Below are 14846 nucleotides of genomic sequence, written 5' to 3'. Positions count from 1 at the left end.
TTCGTAGATAGAAAAAAATAACATTCTGAATAAAAAGAATGTTAGCGCAGAATCGTAGAACACTTAATACTCTTTGAAACATATAACTGCATTTTAAACAAATACAAAAAATGTTGAAACTTTAAAAAATATTTAGTGCCACCCAACGCTAGATACAATCTGTGTACAGTATTAACTGGAATTAATCAAACGACAAAAATCATTCTGCTCCTGAAATATGTCATTTTCTAACGCATTTATCCAAAAATAGAAATTTGTAAATTAATTTAGTAATTTACGTAGTATAACGGAGCAGATACGAAAAGTCTAGAAATGTATAGGATCGAAATTTTAGGAATCTTCAAAACGCCAAGCGGAAATTATTTTGAGTGATATCAAAATTCTTGTGTCGAAAAAAAAGGTTAAATCGATTTGAATAATTTGTAGTAGAAATGATTTAGCAATCGATTGCGAAGTTATTTAATTTTGTAAAGATGGAAGCCCGGTCCTTGGAGCCACTGCTCGGTCACGTGCGGCACAGGAACTCGAACGAGGGAATTGGAGTGTGTACAAGAAATAAAACCATCATTGGTAATGAGGATAACCGACGGCGCCTGCACGGAACCAAAAATTCTTCCTACAACCGAGACTTGTGAAATGCCGGCGTGTGAATACGACGTTAAAATAACGCCGACGACGATACCGCCTCCGCAATGGAACGTGGGCACATGGTCTTCGGTATTAATCTTCTTCTATTGCATGTTACGCATCCCGAACACCTTATTTGGATTCAGGGGTTCATAAATCTGACATGGTCGAGATCAGTAAATAGCGCTTTTAAGGTTAATCGAAATTTATTTTAGAAACCAACGAATTCAGTAAATCATACTTCATTTTTGTGCGGTACGCGTACGGGAAAACATTTTTTACCATTAAAGAGGCCATCGCTTTTACCATTTATTGAATTCCGACGATGAAATTAGATTTTACTTAACGCGAGGGCTACCAAACCGGTCAGAATGACTGGTTTCTAAATCTCTAATTTTACAGTTATTGGAAATGTCTCTATGAGAAATTGTTCAATAAACTCTTTTACTCGAATAGATACTGTAATAGAAATCATACGATTTGAGTAAATCCAGCCTTGTCATTATTATAAAACAATATACAGTCGACTCAAAGCTTAGTGGACAAGTGGGGAGAATAGGTATAAATGAAAAATCGAATATTCTATAAAAAAAACAAATTAATATTTACATATTTAATAATTAGATACATAACGAATTACATGATAAATAAAATACACGGTAAAATTAATACTTTATGTTGCCACAGTTTGCTTGGGTTATGGCTTTTAAACAAAATTTTAATGAAAACTTCCTCGATATTTTCAAATTTTTATTAGAAATTTCTGAAAAATTCAATATTATTAGTTATCGAGTGGTACTTCGGTGTCGAATAAATTCCATAAGTTTTCTATTTGGATACAAGTCAGAACTTTATGGAGGTCAATTCGATCAATAGAATATTTGAATCCTTAACAAATTTCTTAGTTTTGTTGACGATGTGTTTTTGATTGTTTACTTGTCAACACAAGTCCGTGTTGAGACCCATTTTCGTCTCTACCATTTCAATTTAAGAAAAACACTCCTCCTACCACCTATTAATGATCTGTTGTTAGAACTAACTCTTAGCGTAATAAACAATTATTTAAAATCTACATCATTGGCAGAAAATACTTCCCGTTCAATTGCGAATTTTTCAATTGGATATCTATGATTTTTTACAAAAAAACATTAAAATAATAACAATAAAATTAATAACACATTAGTTTTAATAATAGATGTCTTACGCCTAACTTCGTGACATACTAGTTCAATTTCGTGTAATTTTCTACTTATCGTTTCTGTTCAAACGTTTGCTCGTAGTATTTCTGCATTACTCCTAATGGAAATGTTGGATTTTGTCGACATTTACGGATAATGTGACGGTTTTCTTCTACAGTGGTACATCATTTGCATTCACGATCTCTTAATTTTTTTACAGTAGTGTTATATAAAAAATATTGTTACGTCCTTTTTTTATTGACACTGAATTCGATTAGTTCATATTTCGTCTTCTTCTAATAATCTAATATTGCTCTTAAAGGAATTATTTTTGGTTTATAACCAGTACAACACTATAATATTGTTAAAATATTGTTCGTTAAATAATATTTAGCATTTTTTGCAGTGTTTGAGAAATTATTTTGTATTAAGTAACAAAATATTCGTTCCTACTATAGAAAAACTTTTATTTTTAAACTTAATTCGTTCTAGTCAAACCAAAATTTGTAGTGTACTCTCAAGGATTCTTCTATATTACTCAAATTAGAACTAATAATATAAAGATTTCTTTAAACCCGGGATTACCCACGTGGTGTGGTCATGAACCCTCAATGAAAAGGGTATTATTTACTGATTAAAGTATACGAAAATTTGCTACTAGTCTACTAGACCTCCAACGTTTGTATTCTCGATAGTAGACTCTCACGTTAGTTCTCCTAGTAATTAGACTTTCACGTGGATAACCTCGGATTAAAAAGTATTACATGTAATAAATTTCAATGTTATTTATGATATATTGAACTAAGAAATTCCACCACTCTCACGTTAGTTTTCCTAGTAACTATACTTTCACGTGGATAACCTCGGATTAAAAAGTATTACATGTAATAAATTTCAATGTTATTTATGATATATTGAACTAAAAATTTCCACCACCTAAAGTAATCCATTTAAATATAAAATCTATGAAGTACTGTATACTTTTTAATTAGTTCATTTTCCATTTAAGTGCTCCACGTCTTGTGGGCTAGGTAAAAGAACAAGGGCAGTAACTTGCGCCACGCAAGGTCCTCCTTGCGATCTTGAAATGAAGCCTGACATTCAAGAATCTTGCGACTATGGACTATGCCCAACTAAAACGACGCCATTGTCCGCCATTTCCACGGAACTCGAAGGAACACAATGGTTATACACGGAATGGTCCGAAGGGGTAAGAATGCTTGTGCGCTAAATTTTAACCAATATCTTCGAAGTTATTATTTTTATGATTGGAAATGAGATTCTCGATCAAAGATTGTTCTACCGTATCTATGGTATATCAACTGCCAAGAATACTATTGAGGGATTATTATAGAATTCAGAAACACATATATTTAGAATATTAGAATTGATTGTAAATGAAAATATAGCACGTCTTCGTTCAATGATACTCCCACATATTCTGCTCTCGCCCTTTTATTTCTTATTATATCTTGCCCTCAATATATACGCAAACACACATATATGATAATCTAATTTTATGAAAATGAATTTTAATTTCAATTAAAAGTATGTTGTGTAACTGGTTTTAAATTGTACGAACGGCGCTCATTAGTTTACATTTGATCGTTTTATCGTCTACGCGCAACGAATCGTTTTTGTTCTACAATTAACATTAAAACTGAAATAAATTTAAACAATGGTATAGAAATCAATGTCGTAACAGTGGAAAGACAGTAGAAAAATTATCCATTATTCTCGGACGAATCGAATATACTTATGTACCTGTTACGATTTAATATAATTAACTTCAAAATAAATTTTAAAAATTATAACAATTTCATATCGAATTTTTATATTTATCTACTTTTCTGTAAGTGTTCTAAGACTTTTGCAGAGGCGGTGTATGTATGACTATATCAAAATTTTTCAGTGTTCATCCGAATGCGGAATGGGCGTGCAAACTAGAAAAGTTTTCTGCGACGATATACCACGAGAAGCGTACTGCGATCCAGCGAGTCAACCGGAAACTACGAGAACTTGTTCTAGCAACAGAACCTGCAGTGGACAATGGTTCACGGGACCTTGGTCAGAGGTCCGTCCTTTCATATTTCTTGAGTACAAGCAGAAAATTTGTTTATTAGTTTCTACATTTTCTTTTAATCATTATGAACAATTTTAAAAGGAAGGTCACACACAGTGAGCAACGTTAATATTCGGACATCTTTAAAAATAGCTTTCTTAAAATTCGACTAAGTTACTAAATCCTTTCTTAATGTTAGATGTCATATCCTACTCCACTACTATAATTCTAATAATAATAATAATAATAATAATAATAATAATAATAATAATCCTAATTAGGATTACAGCAGTGGAGTAGGGTGCGACATCTAACATTAAGAAATTATTATTATTATTACTACTATTGTATTTTATATTGTATATTGTAAGTTCCACGGCACATGGCCAACCTTCATAGATTTCTAACAGCATTCCCCTGCCGTAAATGCTTGGCCCTCGGCACAAGACACGCCGCGAATCGCGAAAAACGACACGTTTGGGGACGCGGAGCACTTAAGAATATGGCACCCGGATATCGGGGACTTGGCGAGGTCCATGCGCGGCCTATGACCCCTCTAGAAGCGTTTTCAGTGCCCTCTCCTAGGTTCCAAACGTTGTTCCTTGAGACCCATGTCATTATTTGGACCCTCGTGATTGGGCAGCTCTCCACACACCCAACCCTAGGTTGAATGAGTAGGGAAGACCGAGGTGACGTCGCCAGTGACTTTCGGTCCTTCGATTAGATACATTTTCTTCCTTATTAGATACAATTTCCTCCCCCCCCCCCCCCCCCCCCCCTACATTAATCTCCCATTGTGTCGTGGCGACATAACATTAAACAATGAGTAAACAAAATTTTACAAAACTTGCAATCGATTCAAGTAACCTGAAAAATAAAAAAATGATATTTTTCAATCCTTTTATCTGAATATAGAACAATACAGGTTGTTTTGTAAATCCCGGTATCTTCTTGCATGTCGAAGATTTAATCGAAATTGGTTAACTTTCTTTTCTTATTTCAAATATATTTCCTATCTCTTTGACTAGTCAACTAGACAATTTAGGAAACTGGTCGCAAGAAATTTAAATTATTTGTCTGTTTTTAAAAAGCTTATTTTATCAGTTGTCGGGTAACGTGTCCAGATATTATCGTTATTCAATGTACACATAAATGTATTCTAAAAATTTTTGAAGAAATGAAAATCAAATGAAAACGATCGATTTTAAAATAAATTTCTGTGCTTTATAATCAATTTCTAATGGGTATATTTTATTTTGACCACGAAATTGATTTTCTATTTGTTGCTGAATTCAGTGATGTTTTCTCAAATTCTCAATTTTTTCTTTAGTGCTCCACACAATGTGATTCAGGGGAACAAGTCAGAGAAGCAGTCTGTGTAACCACTCTTCGAGGGTCACTACGACTGGTCCTGGACATGAACTGTCCCGCAAATAAACCGGAAACAAGAAGAACTTGTAACGGTCCGCCATGCGAGTCCACGTGGTTCATATCGGATTGGACAGAAGTAATTCTTACAGATAAATTTTTTCTTTTGTGTCATCGCTTGAAAATTTCAGATAATTATTAGCATCTGCAATTCGGTTTAGTCACTACCACCGGTTCGGTAACATCCTCTATAATATCTCCAAACGTATCTGTTCTTATAAACATAAGTTTCTGTATACAATACTTCATTTAACTTTGACTGCCTCGTCAACAACCTAAAAAATTTCACAGAATTTAAAGTATTTAGTTTAATCAAAAGGACATTTTTGGATCTTTTGTGTATATTTCACATAACAGTTACACTTTCAACAATTTTAAATTTTAGCTTTGGCGATAACTATAAAACTAATTTTGGAACGTGTTACAACAATTTTAATGACACTAGTTAATACTTACTCCGTCCGAAACATAGTTCTCTGAGTAGATCGCTGGCCCCCAAAAATCCAACCCTCTCCTCCGAGTGGTGGAGGCCGAGAAACAATCTACTCAATAAGCAGCTAATGAGGGCATTGGCAAATATCCCGTCTAGGAAGGGGGCGGGCGGTATATTTGTAGCTGTGGACTTTGTAGCGTGAATCTCGTTGTCCGCTCAGCTACTTGGCGAGGCACTACCTTGAAATACGGATAATTACCTACATAGCGCAGTGCGCATGAGGTGCTAGTCACCCGCCACTGTTTGCTGGAGTTTTGCTCTACCGCCCGTCGGTGCGTGTGAAGGTGCTCGACACCCGCCACCGACGGAAGAAAAATTTATTCGATCCGAACCTAAAAGGATTGTTATCAAATATAAATGTATCAGACCGTTTTGACAATAAGACAAGTTATCCAAGCCTGCATGTTGCTGTATTTATTGCTGGGGCATGCGGCACAGGAACATAAGAGGCAAACTGCCGTGAGAAAGTGAGCGAGACCACTATGTGAGTACAGACTGTAGTGCAGGTCCTCCAGCCTGATTGATTTTTATTTTGCTGCACCGCACAGCAACTGAATATCGTATATTAAAATTCCTTACGGCCAACACAGAGTTAAGACCGGTCCTCCGTACCCGCAGCGTTTGATCAGAGCTGCACCCCTTGGTGGTCGTATTACCGCTGATTCAACATAGACTGGCTTAAGCTAATATGTGCTTCGTTCCGGTCAGAGCTGGCTACGGCCCTCATGCTCTCTTGGTTACACTCACTGAGTAGATCGCTAAAAGAGAGTACAAATATCAAAGAAATTCCTCGTAAGAGCCGCTAGATGGCAGCAGAAACATGGATAAATAGCCATTGTGGTCTAATCTAAATGTTCAAAAGTTTATTGAACTAATCTTTACTTTGCGCGGATACGGTTAATTTGGGTAAAATAAAGTGTAACCAATTCAAACGTTGAGTTGTAGGACATCGATTACTTTTCTTATATACTTAAGTTTTACAGAATCTAACGTAATTAATAAAATTCAGTAGACTAGCGTAACAAGTAATTTTCAAATGAAAGTATATTATCCTGTCACCCACGTGTAGGAACGTAGCAGTCAAGGTATTAAGCGACACAAAAAATATTTTGTCTTCAAGCTACTACGAAATAACCATGCTTCGAAGATTAATACTTAGTAAAAGTACCAGCGGTATTCGGTGAATGATACTTTTCGTTCGGACTATGTCAGTCACCGATGGCTGACGATATATAATTTAAAAACTATATTTTCGAGTATAAATAAATTTTAACTAATTAGGCGATCATAAAAGAATGCAACTAAATATTACTCGTTGCCAATAGCAATTTTAACAAGTATTATCATAACACGGTATTCGCAGGTTTCATAGAATATTATAACGCGAACTAAACGGAATGGAAGGCAAAACAGGCTTGGTGCTTAATGTTGTAATGTGTTAAATAGATTTTTGAACCATTCCAGTGCTCGCGATCATGCGGGAAAGGTATCCAGGAAAGGGAAGTGAGGTGCTTGAACAGACACGGTCACTCGCCCGATCCTCATGAACCTCATTGCATGGAAAAAGACAAACCGATATATCGGCGGGTCTGCAACGACTATCCTTGCAAAGACGACGTACACATATCCGAGAATCATCACCGTGTTCTTCAAGTTCAAGACGATCCAGAAATCTCGAACGGTATTTCAAACAATGATTTTCTGATGTTCAAATAATCGCAATATATATTCATTTTGCTTTTAGTTTTAGATGAAAATCCTGATTGCAAAGACAGTAGATCGAACTGCAATTTAGTTGCACAAGCCCGACTCTGCTCCTATCACTTCTACCAACAATTCTGCTGTCTCTCGTGCTCCAGAGCAAAGCAAGAAGAGTGAGCTTTGATCTAATTTTTCAGTGAATAATTAGACTCGCGATCGAATTACGGTAAGTGTAGTACGTACGTATAGAGTAGGGTGGTCCTCTCTTTTAAATTGATGCACTTAGCGAGAAAATAATTTGTGTAAAATTTGGTAGTAAACGAAGACCGAGAATCGGTGTCATATTTCTGTTAAAATTAAAAAATGTTAATAACTTAATTTTATCTTCGAACAGAATTATTTTTGCACTTTATATATTACTTTTAAAACTACATAAAAATCCCTTAAATTTGATTTATTATTAATTCTTTACTCCCGAAACCAAATTTTTCTTAAATCTCAAATTGATTTTCTAACCTACGGTGTTTCCATTTTATGTGATTTAGTGCATTTTACGCACATGGTGTTAAGTCTTGTGGCTTAATCCACAGTTGCACTTTTTAAATATAAACAAATTTTATAACAAAAATTATTTTTTGCGCGATATAACAATTTTTTTGTAGTACACACATGTTTTAATGAAATTTTTTATCGTGAGTAATGTTGATAAGGTAATTTTGTATATACTTTTAGAAATAACACGTCATGTTTATCATTATTCATTTAAGACATACATTTCTGGTCAAGATCGTTTAATGGTATATTCCAAATGAAAAAGTATGATTATAATGGCATGAGATTGTTAAAAATGTTTAACTCAAATATAGCACGTGTTCTAGTTGTCTGGCTGTTTCCAAATTTTGTACAAATTATTGTCGCGCCAAGTGTAATTTAGGCAAATATGACCAGAAAAGAAGGAAATGAAAAAATAAGGATCACCCTAATGTAGAGTTGTAATACTTACCTCCACACCGTCTCAGCGTCGGATTTTGTACGGGCCGTTTCAGAATTATAGATGGAAATTTAATCGATTAATAAAACAGAGTAACATAGTATTACGACTGTAACAAACTTGTATGTTTACAAAGTATTTCTTACACTTAAAGATCTAACGAAAATAACTCACAATCATATTTATCTCTATATGTATAATGTAGTCGCGAAAGTCTCCGAAGTTATTTCATAATTTTACTTCTTATCATTTGCGAACCAATTTCAACTGTAATTCGAGGGCACCTTGTGCCGAAAGATGATATTTACCGGCAAAAATATGTTGAGTATGTCTTATATGATGTTGAAAAATTAACAGCTGGACATAGTACATACATCGTAATATATGTAACGTTTTGTACCTTTTAGAAAGCGAATTATTTATCAAATTACATTAATCGCAAGCGTTCTAGAACATACTTACTAAAAAAAAAAACCGAGTACAAGGATCGTGCCTTCGGTATAATTAAACAAGTGATGATTCATAAGTGTTCATCGGCGAGAAATTATAGACTGAATGTGTACATCGTAATAAGGCAATATTGGCATTTAATTTGTATCAATATTCGTTATCTTTACTTGCCATAATAAATGTTACGCTTTCTACGTAATTACGTTCTATCCATTGACCAAATAAAACTGTGATTAACTTGTATAAATAATGAAAATGTCGAAAATCACGCGAAAGGTAAGTTTACATTAAAAAGAAAATTTATCGTTATGGAAAATAGAATTATTATTAAACAAGCCATATCAACGAAGAAGAGACCAACATAAAACTATTTACAGTCGTTATTGTAAAAAATTATTTACTACAAATACTACGTACTAACGCAATAAATTATATATACATACGTTCATCGTTTGCGATAAGATTAGCAGTGTAAAATAGTCCTTTGTAGACTGCGAGTTTCGTAGAACAACTTTTCAAATTCAATTTTCGTCGCATTCTTAATTCGACAATGATACCTCATGCTAAAATAAATTTGTTCTTTGACATAAATAGACTGTGGATTTTATGTATTCGTGATAACAATGTATAAATCAAATAAAAAAACTGTAAAGACATTAGAAGAATTTAAGGATATTGTCACATTATTTTCAACGTGTTACAATTTTTGAAAGAAGAGAAACATTTTCATCTTACCTACATTCCTTACAATTAGTTGCAATTGTCGATTTGCTTAAAGATCCACAGTCTAATAATAAATTTTAATCAATGCTTAAATGAGTGAATTATCATAAGCTTTCGTATAACTGTCAACAGCCTGCTTATTGGAAAAGATTTGTTACACTGCAGTACGAAAATCTATCGAATAATATGTCTCAACTTATACATTTATTAAAACAATTCTTTGTAATCCATTAATTCCCCAGAAAGTATGATACTTAATTCATTTATTTATAAATAAATCATCGCTGTTATACATGATAATTCAACATTACAGCGGCCAAAAACGATTCAAGATCATTCGAGAGTTAATGGATTAGGGGAACATTAATTGGCAATCGTAGAACCGATTAAAGCCTAACAATAGATACACAACTATTCAAAGAAAAATCGACGACTCATCTCTACTTCTTAGGAGGTTCAAGAGCTATTGGGATCTAAGCTATCTTGAGCATTGGTTGTACTATTGTCGTGATTTTTGTACGCTGAGAAGAATGCAAGAGCTTTCATTAGCTGATAGCTCTTGCTGATCGGAATATTACTGTCGTATAGATTTTTCGATGATTTGCAATCGACGTAGAACCACCAGTTGCACTTGAGGATCGTTTGGTCGAACAACGTGGATTCAGGACACAAGAAGCTCTTCATGATCAGCCCGTCGTCAGTTAGAGCGCAGACGTGAAATACCTGAGTAAACATAAATTGTTCATTTAAAAATACATTCACAATTAGTTATTAAAAAGAACTTTAAAAAGATGTCAAAATTGCCATTAACACAGTAAAGTATTAAACATCATCTTTACGATGGTGAGAGTCCAGCACAGTCTTAAGACATTAATGTAAAAAAAATAATAATAGTCACGCATACATGTATAAATATAGACCAAACTTTCAAAGAAAACATGATATAAAAACCTGTTTTTCAAATGATTGGGATAATAGAAAATAAAACTGGGGTATTAAATCGTTTAAATAATTCTGTTCAATTACATTCTGTAGGACATTATTTTCAGTAGTAGTATATCATAAATTATACTATTTTCGTTTAAGTTGAACACTTCTTCCATTATTATATACTATTACAATGGCATTATATTCACTTAATTTGTGAAGGTGCCGATTACCATTATACGTATGTATTATGGTCCTGTGCCGTCTGCGAAGCGATTAAGACAAATTGCTAAAAAAATATGATAATAAACAGTTTGTGAAATATTTTAAATAATTGTTCTTAATTAATTAAAGAGAACGTTTAAGTGCGATACTTGAAAATCACACGTTACTATTTCCTCGTTTTGGCAACTGAATTAAGTTGACTTCTGTATCCTGCATTTCGAAAGAAATCCGAGGTGAACCGACATTTATAATTGTTGTACCGTCACCCATTAGTGTCATGAGACTGAAATGATTCAGGTGAAATGGACTGCTATTATGACCATCGGTGTACTCTCCTTTTGAAGGACAGGCTACAATCATTGTTATGCAACGCACTTTCGTCGATTCGTTTTAAGTCTTGCGTGCAGAATATTTAGGGCACCACAATACCTACCACCTTTTACTTCACAAATGATATCATACTATTTAATTTATTGTGTAACACGAGTATTTACTAACTATTTTATTATCTAAACGAGCTTAAATTGTTCATTGGGACAGCTAATAATTTTTTCAATCGACAGATACGACAAATAAAATTTGTAATGCCAAGATATATGTATATGCATTAAGACCCTTTTTACTATTTTTGATAGTGACGATACTTGCGGAATTATAAAAATTAACACTCGGACGAAGTGGCTCGAATCCATTTGAGTACAAATGTTGTAATCTAACAGTTTCTGTCAATTAATTTAAATATTCGCATGGTTTATTAAGTATACAGAAAAATCAATTAAAAAATGGATAAATAGAATAACAAATAGTCCTAAGTATATTTAGCTATATTTTTGTTAAAATGGACCGTCGTACGAATATTGATGAAATTATCAATTAGTAATTTGAATTATTACGGAAGTATAAATACCATGCATCCAAGGTCTTCATCAGCGTACAGCCCTGGGAAATGTTTCTGATCGCCACAATAGAAACTCGTATCCGGAAGGTCAACACGACTAGCAAAATTATCATCGAAGTTTTTGTCATAACCCAAGGGATAATATTCTCGAGGTGCATTCATCACTTTTGTGGCTCCAGAGTTATATTTACTGAGAACAAGAAATATTCAATTTAAAATGGGTTGAAGAAACATTTAACGCATTACTAAATTGAATTAATTTTGTCTATATTCAATCATATTTACTAAAACTAATTTTCAGACCCATTACGAAAATTGGGAACATAGTCTACTAAATATGAATATTATTTAAGTGTGTTAAATACAAGTAAAATTCGACTCTTCTATTACCAATATTTAAATATTGACGTAAAAGCTGTCAAACAGCAAATATAAACTACCTGCCTCGCTAGAAATTTATTAATCGCAAACAAACGATAACTAACGTAACTATAAAAGAAATCGCAAGGAGTTAATATTGACATTTAAATATTTATTGATCTTCTTCGAAAATCAGTTTGCATACTTATACTCAAAATTGAATATATTCAAAAATTATACTTAACAGTGGATCTCCATACAAAATTGGTACGTAAAATGCAAGCAATATAATGAATATCATTTATCGTAAGTTGTAGATAATTATAATTTTAAAAATTTTTTAAATTTTCTATGACAAGTTGATATCTTTTCTTGTTGAAGATTACTCCTCTCGACGAGTACTATAAATCCCTAATCTTGAACCACTTTTTTTTAGTATCTTGTATATCACTTAATATTGTCACATAAATGTTCTTCACAATTCTACATATCGACACGCAATATGTAGAATTACAAAATCAAATCTGTCAAAAGATGTAATATGTAAAATATATGCAATATGCAAAAATGGAAACTAAATCTATAATTTTAGAATCCTGTAACAACAAAATATCTATTCAAATCCCATAAATTTTCCTATGTTTACAAAAAAAAATCTATATTGGTATAAAGATCCACTGTATTTAAACTATTTTTTCTTCTAGTAATTAAACATTACGTACAATTAGAATAATAAATACTAGCTAAAATAAAGAAAAACTTTTATTACTTTTTGGGTGGAGCCAGTGTTGTCGTAGTGGTAGTTGAACTCGTCGGGCCTTGCTGTTTCCGCAGAAGCTGTTGTTGCCTAAGCAAAATAGCTGCTTCTAAGGCTTCGAGAGTGATGTTGCTAGCTTCCGCGAGAGCTTTCAACGACGTCTCCATGCCTTGAATCGGTGCCAAGGATGGCAGAGACGATGGTAACGACTGTCGTTTCTCTGTTTGTTGTTGATGCAAGTTGTGACTATTCTCAACAGACATTGGGTGCAGAGATAATAATGTCATCTCATTCACGGAAGAAGCTACGTCGTCTCCAGGTAATGGCAGCTGGAAATCAATAGTATATACTGTTAGCGCGCGTTGACGAAATCTGTTTCTTTACTTTCCCAACTCTTTACTTTATTAGAGAACGGTCTAACTAATCGTTTTCAACCACCATAATTACGTTACAAACATACATCACGTGTGACAGTCTCAAATTAAGAACCTTCGCTAATAAACAGACTGCGATTCCTTGTGCAAAGTGAATATATGCACTCGTTGCATGAGACAGAAATTGCATAAACATTTATTTTCGTTTTGAATAATTTACATAAGTTATAAATAATGTACTAAATGATTAAATTTTTATAATAACGCCAGTGTTTTGAGTTTCCTGTACTCATTTTTGTCACGAATGCATCAAATCCGCAGTTTGCTAATAAATTACAGCATTCACGATACGAAACAATAAGTCGCTACTTCTACTAATAATTTCCCACTGCTCCAATTTAATTATAAAACAATTCCATTCGCATCTGCAAACCAATTAGAGGATTAGACCACCACCACCACTCAATTTCATTCGTAATCAAACACCACAGAATCGAGCTAATTACCAAAATATTAATAAGAAATGTGGATCTGTACTACGTTTGTTAACTTTCAGATATAGTACATCAATTGAAGCAACAAATAGACCGACGCATTGAGTTTGGTAACGTTTATTGAATGAATCATAGATTCTTTCGAGAATCATAGAATTTTAACACTAAACTTGACTACTGTTAGCAACTGACATGCATTGCTTTATAAAAATATCAAGCCTAAATTCATTTAGTATTTTAGCCATTTTTATTATAACATGCGTTTGAATTATGAAGTTCATTTAATCATTTCTTGTGAAAGAAATCATTTGTAACTTCAATAATATTAGGATAAACTGCAATTATTTTTTGAAAAAATCAGGAAATTAGTATTTATTGTTTACCTATATCTACTTAAATGTTGAAATATTGATAACAAGAAAACAAGAGAACAAATTTTATTCCGATGTAAAAGGTTATTACAGTATGTATTAGAAATAAATTTGTAGGGTCCTTTCCGCAGTTTTAAATGCAACGTTTAACCCTTTGCACTCGAGTAGCAACGCTAAAAATTGTTACCTTTTTTCAAAAGAATTTTCACATTACTAACCTTCATAATCTATAAATTGTCAATTAATACAAGTCTTCTACAGGCATACAGTTCAATTTTATACATAACAAATAAAAATGAACTAATAAAAATAAAATAATACGGTTGAAACAAACGTCTTCATTTTGGAGTTAGAACAGTCTCGAGGGCAAAGGGTTAAATGCCTAACCGTTTAGGGGAAGTAGAGGATTACCTGATTATCGTCTTTCGATACTTCATTGTCGGCGTCTTCCGCGATCGTTGGATTGTTGCTAATTCGATCAGTCAACTGTGCCGACGATTGTGGCATCGAGATGAAGGGTGGCAGACCTCCGCTTGCAACAATTGGTTTCGATACAGATTCTGGATCTATTATGCTTCCGGCTGGTGGAATTGCGGCAACGATATTGGGCAGCTTCCCTGGCGTTGTAGCTGCAACTGCGAGTATCTGTGGTGTCTAAATTTAGAAAAACAATAATGATTAGATGAAATACCATAGCGTAAACAAATTAGAAAAATTTAAGAACATCGTTATTTTCTCTTAAATTCATGAAAATTATTAAGAAAGGAAATACGTTGTTACTTGATTT

At 33.4% G+C, this 14846-nt stretch overlaps 2 protein-coding genes across 3 annotated transcripts in view; one reads left to right on the top strand and one right to left on the bottom strand.

The window, feature by feature from the left end:
• The window catches only part of LOC144476252 (thrombospondin type-1 domain-containing protein 4), a 71288-nt gene extending 62089 nt beyond the window's left edge, over nt 1–9199 (top strand). For both annotated transcript variants that reach the window (XM_078192953.1, XM_078192952.1), the window contains exons 9-14: nt 474–717; nt 2815–3015; nt 3718–3879; nt 5198–5374; nt 7253–7469; nt 7533–9199. In XM_078192953.1, coding sequence (XP_078049079.1) covers nt 474–717; nt 2815–3015; nt 3718–3879; nt 5198–5374; nt 7253–7469; nt 7533–7666 — 1135 coding nt within the window. In that variant the 3' untranslated portion in view covers nt 7667–9199. The remainder of the gene's footprint in view (nt 1–473; nt 718–2814; nt 3016–3717; nt 3880–5197; nt 5375–7252; nt 7470–7532) is intronic.
• A 72-nt stretch (nt 9200–9271) lies between these two features.
• The window catches only part of Mtg (mind the gap), a 28864-nt gene continuing 23289 nt past the window's right edge, over nt 9272–14846 (bottom strand). Inside the window, exons 5-8 of the mRNA XM_078192954.1 lie at nt 14471–14713; nt 12833–13149; nt 11713–11893; nt 9272–10376 (exon numbers count right to left, since the gene is read on the bottom strand). Of these exons, the coding sequence (XP_078049080.1) occupies nt 10110–10376; nt 11713–11893; nt 12833–13149; nt 14471–14713 (1008 nt within the window). The 3' untranslated portion in view covers nt 9272–10109. The remainder of the gene's footprint in view (nt 10377–11712; nt 11894–12832; nt 13150–14470; nt 14714–14846) is intronic.

This window comes from Augochlora pura, chromosome 10, assembly GCF_028453695.1.
Source record: "Augochlora pura isolate Apur16 chromosome 10, APUR_v2.2.1, whole genome shotgun sequence".
NCBI classification, from domain to species: domain Eukaryota; kingdom Metazoa; phylum Arthropoda; class Insecta; order Hymenoptera; family Halictidae; genus Augochlora; species Augochlora pura.
Note: the sequence above shows the minus strand (reverse complement) of the source record. Positions and strands in the feature narration are given on the sequence as shown.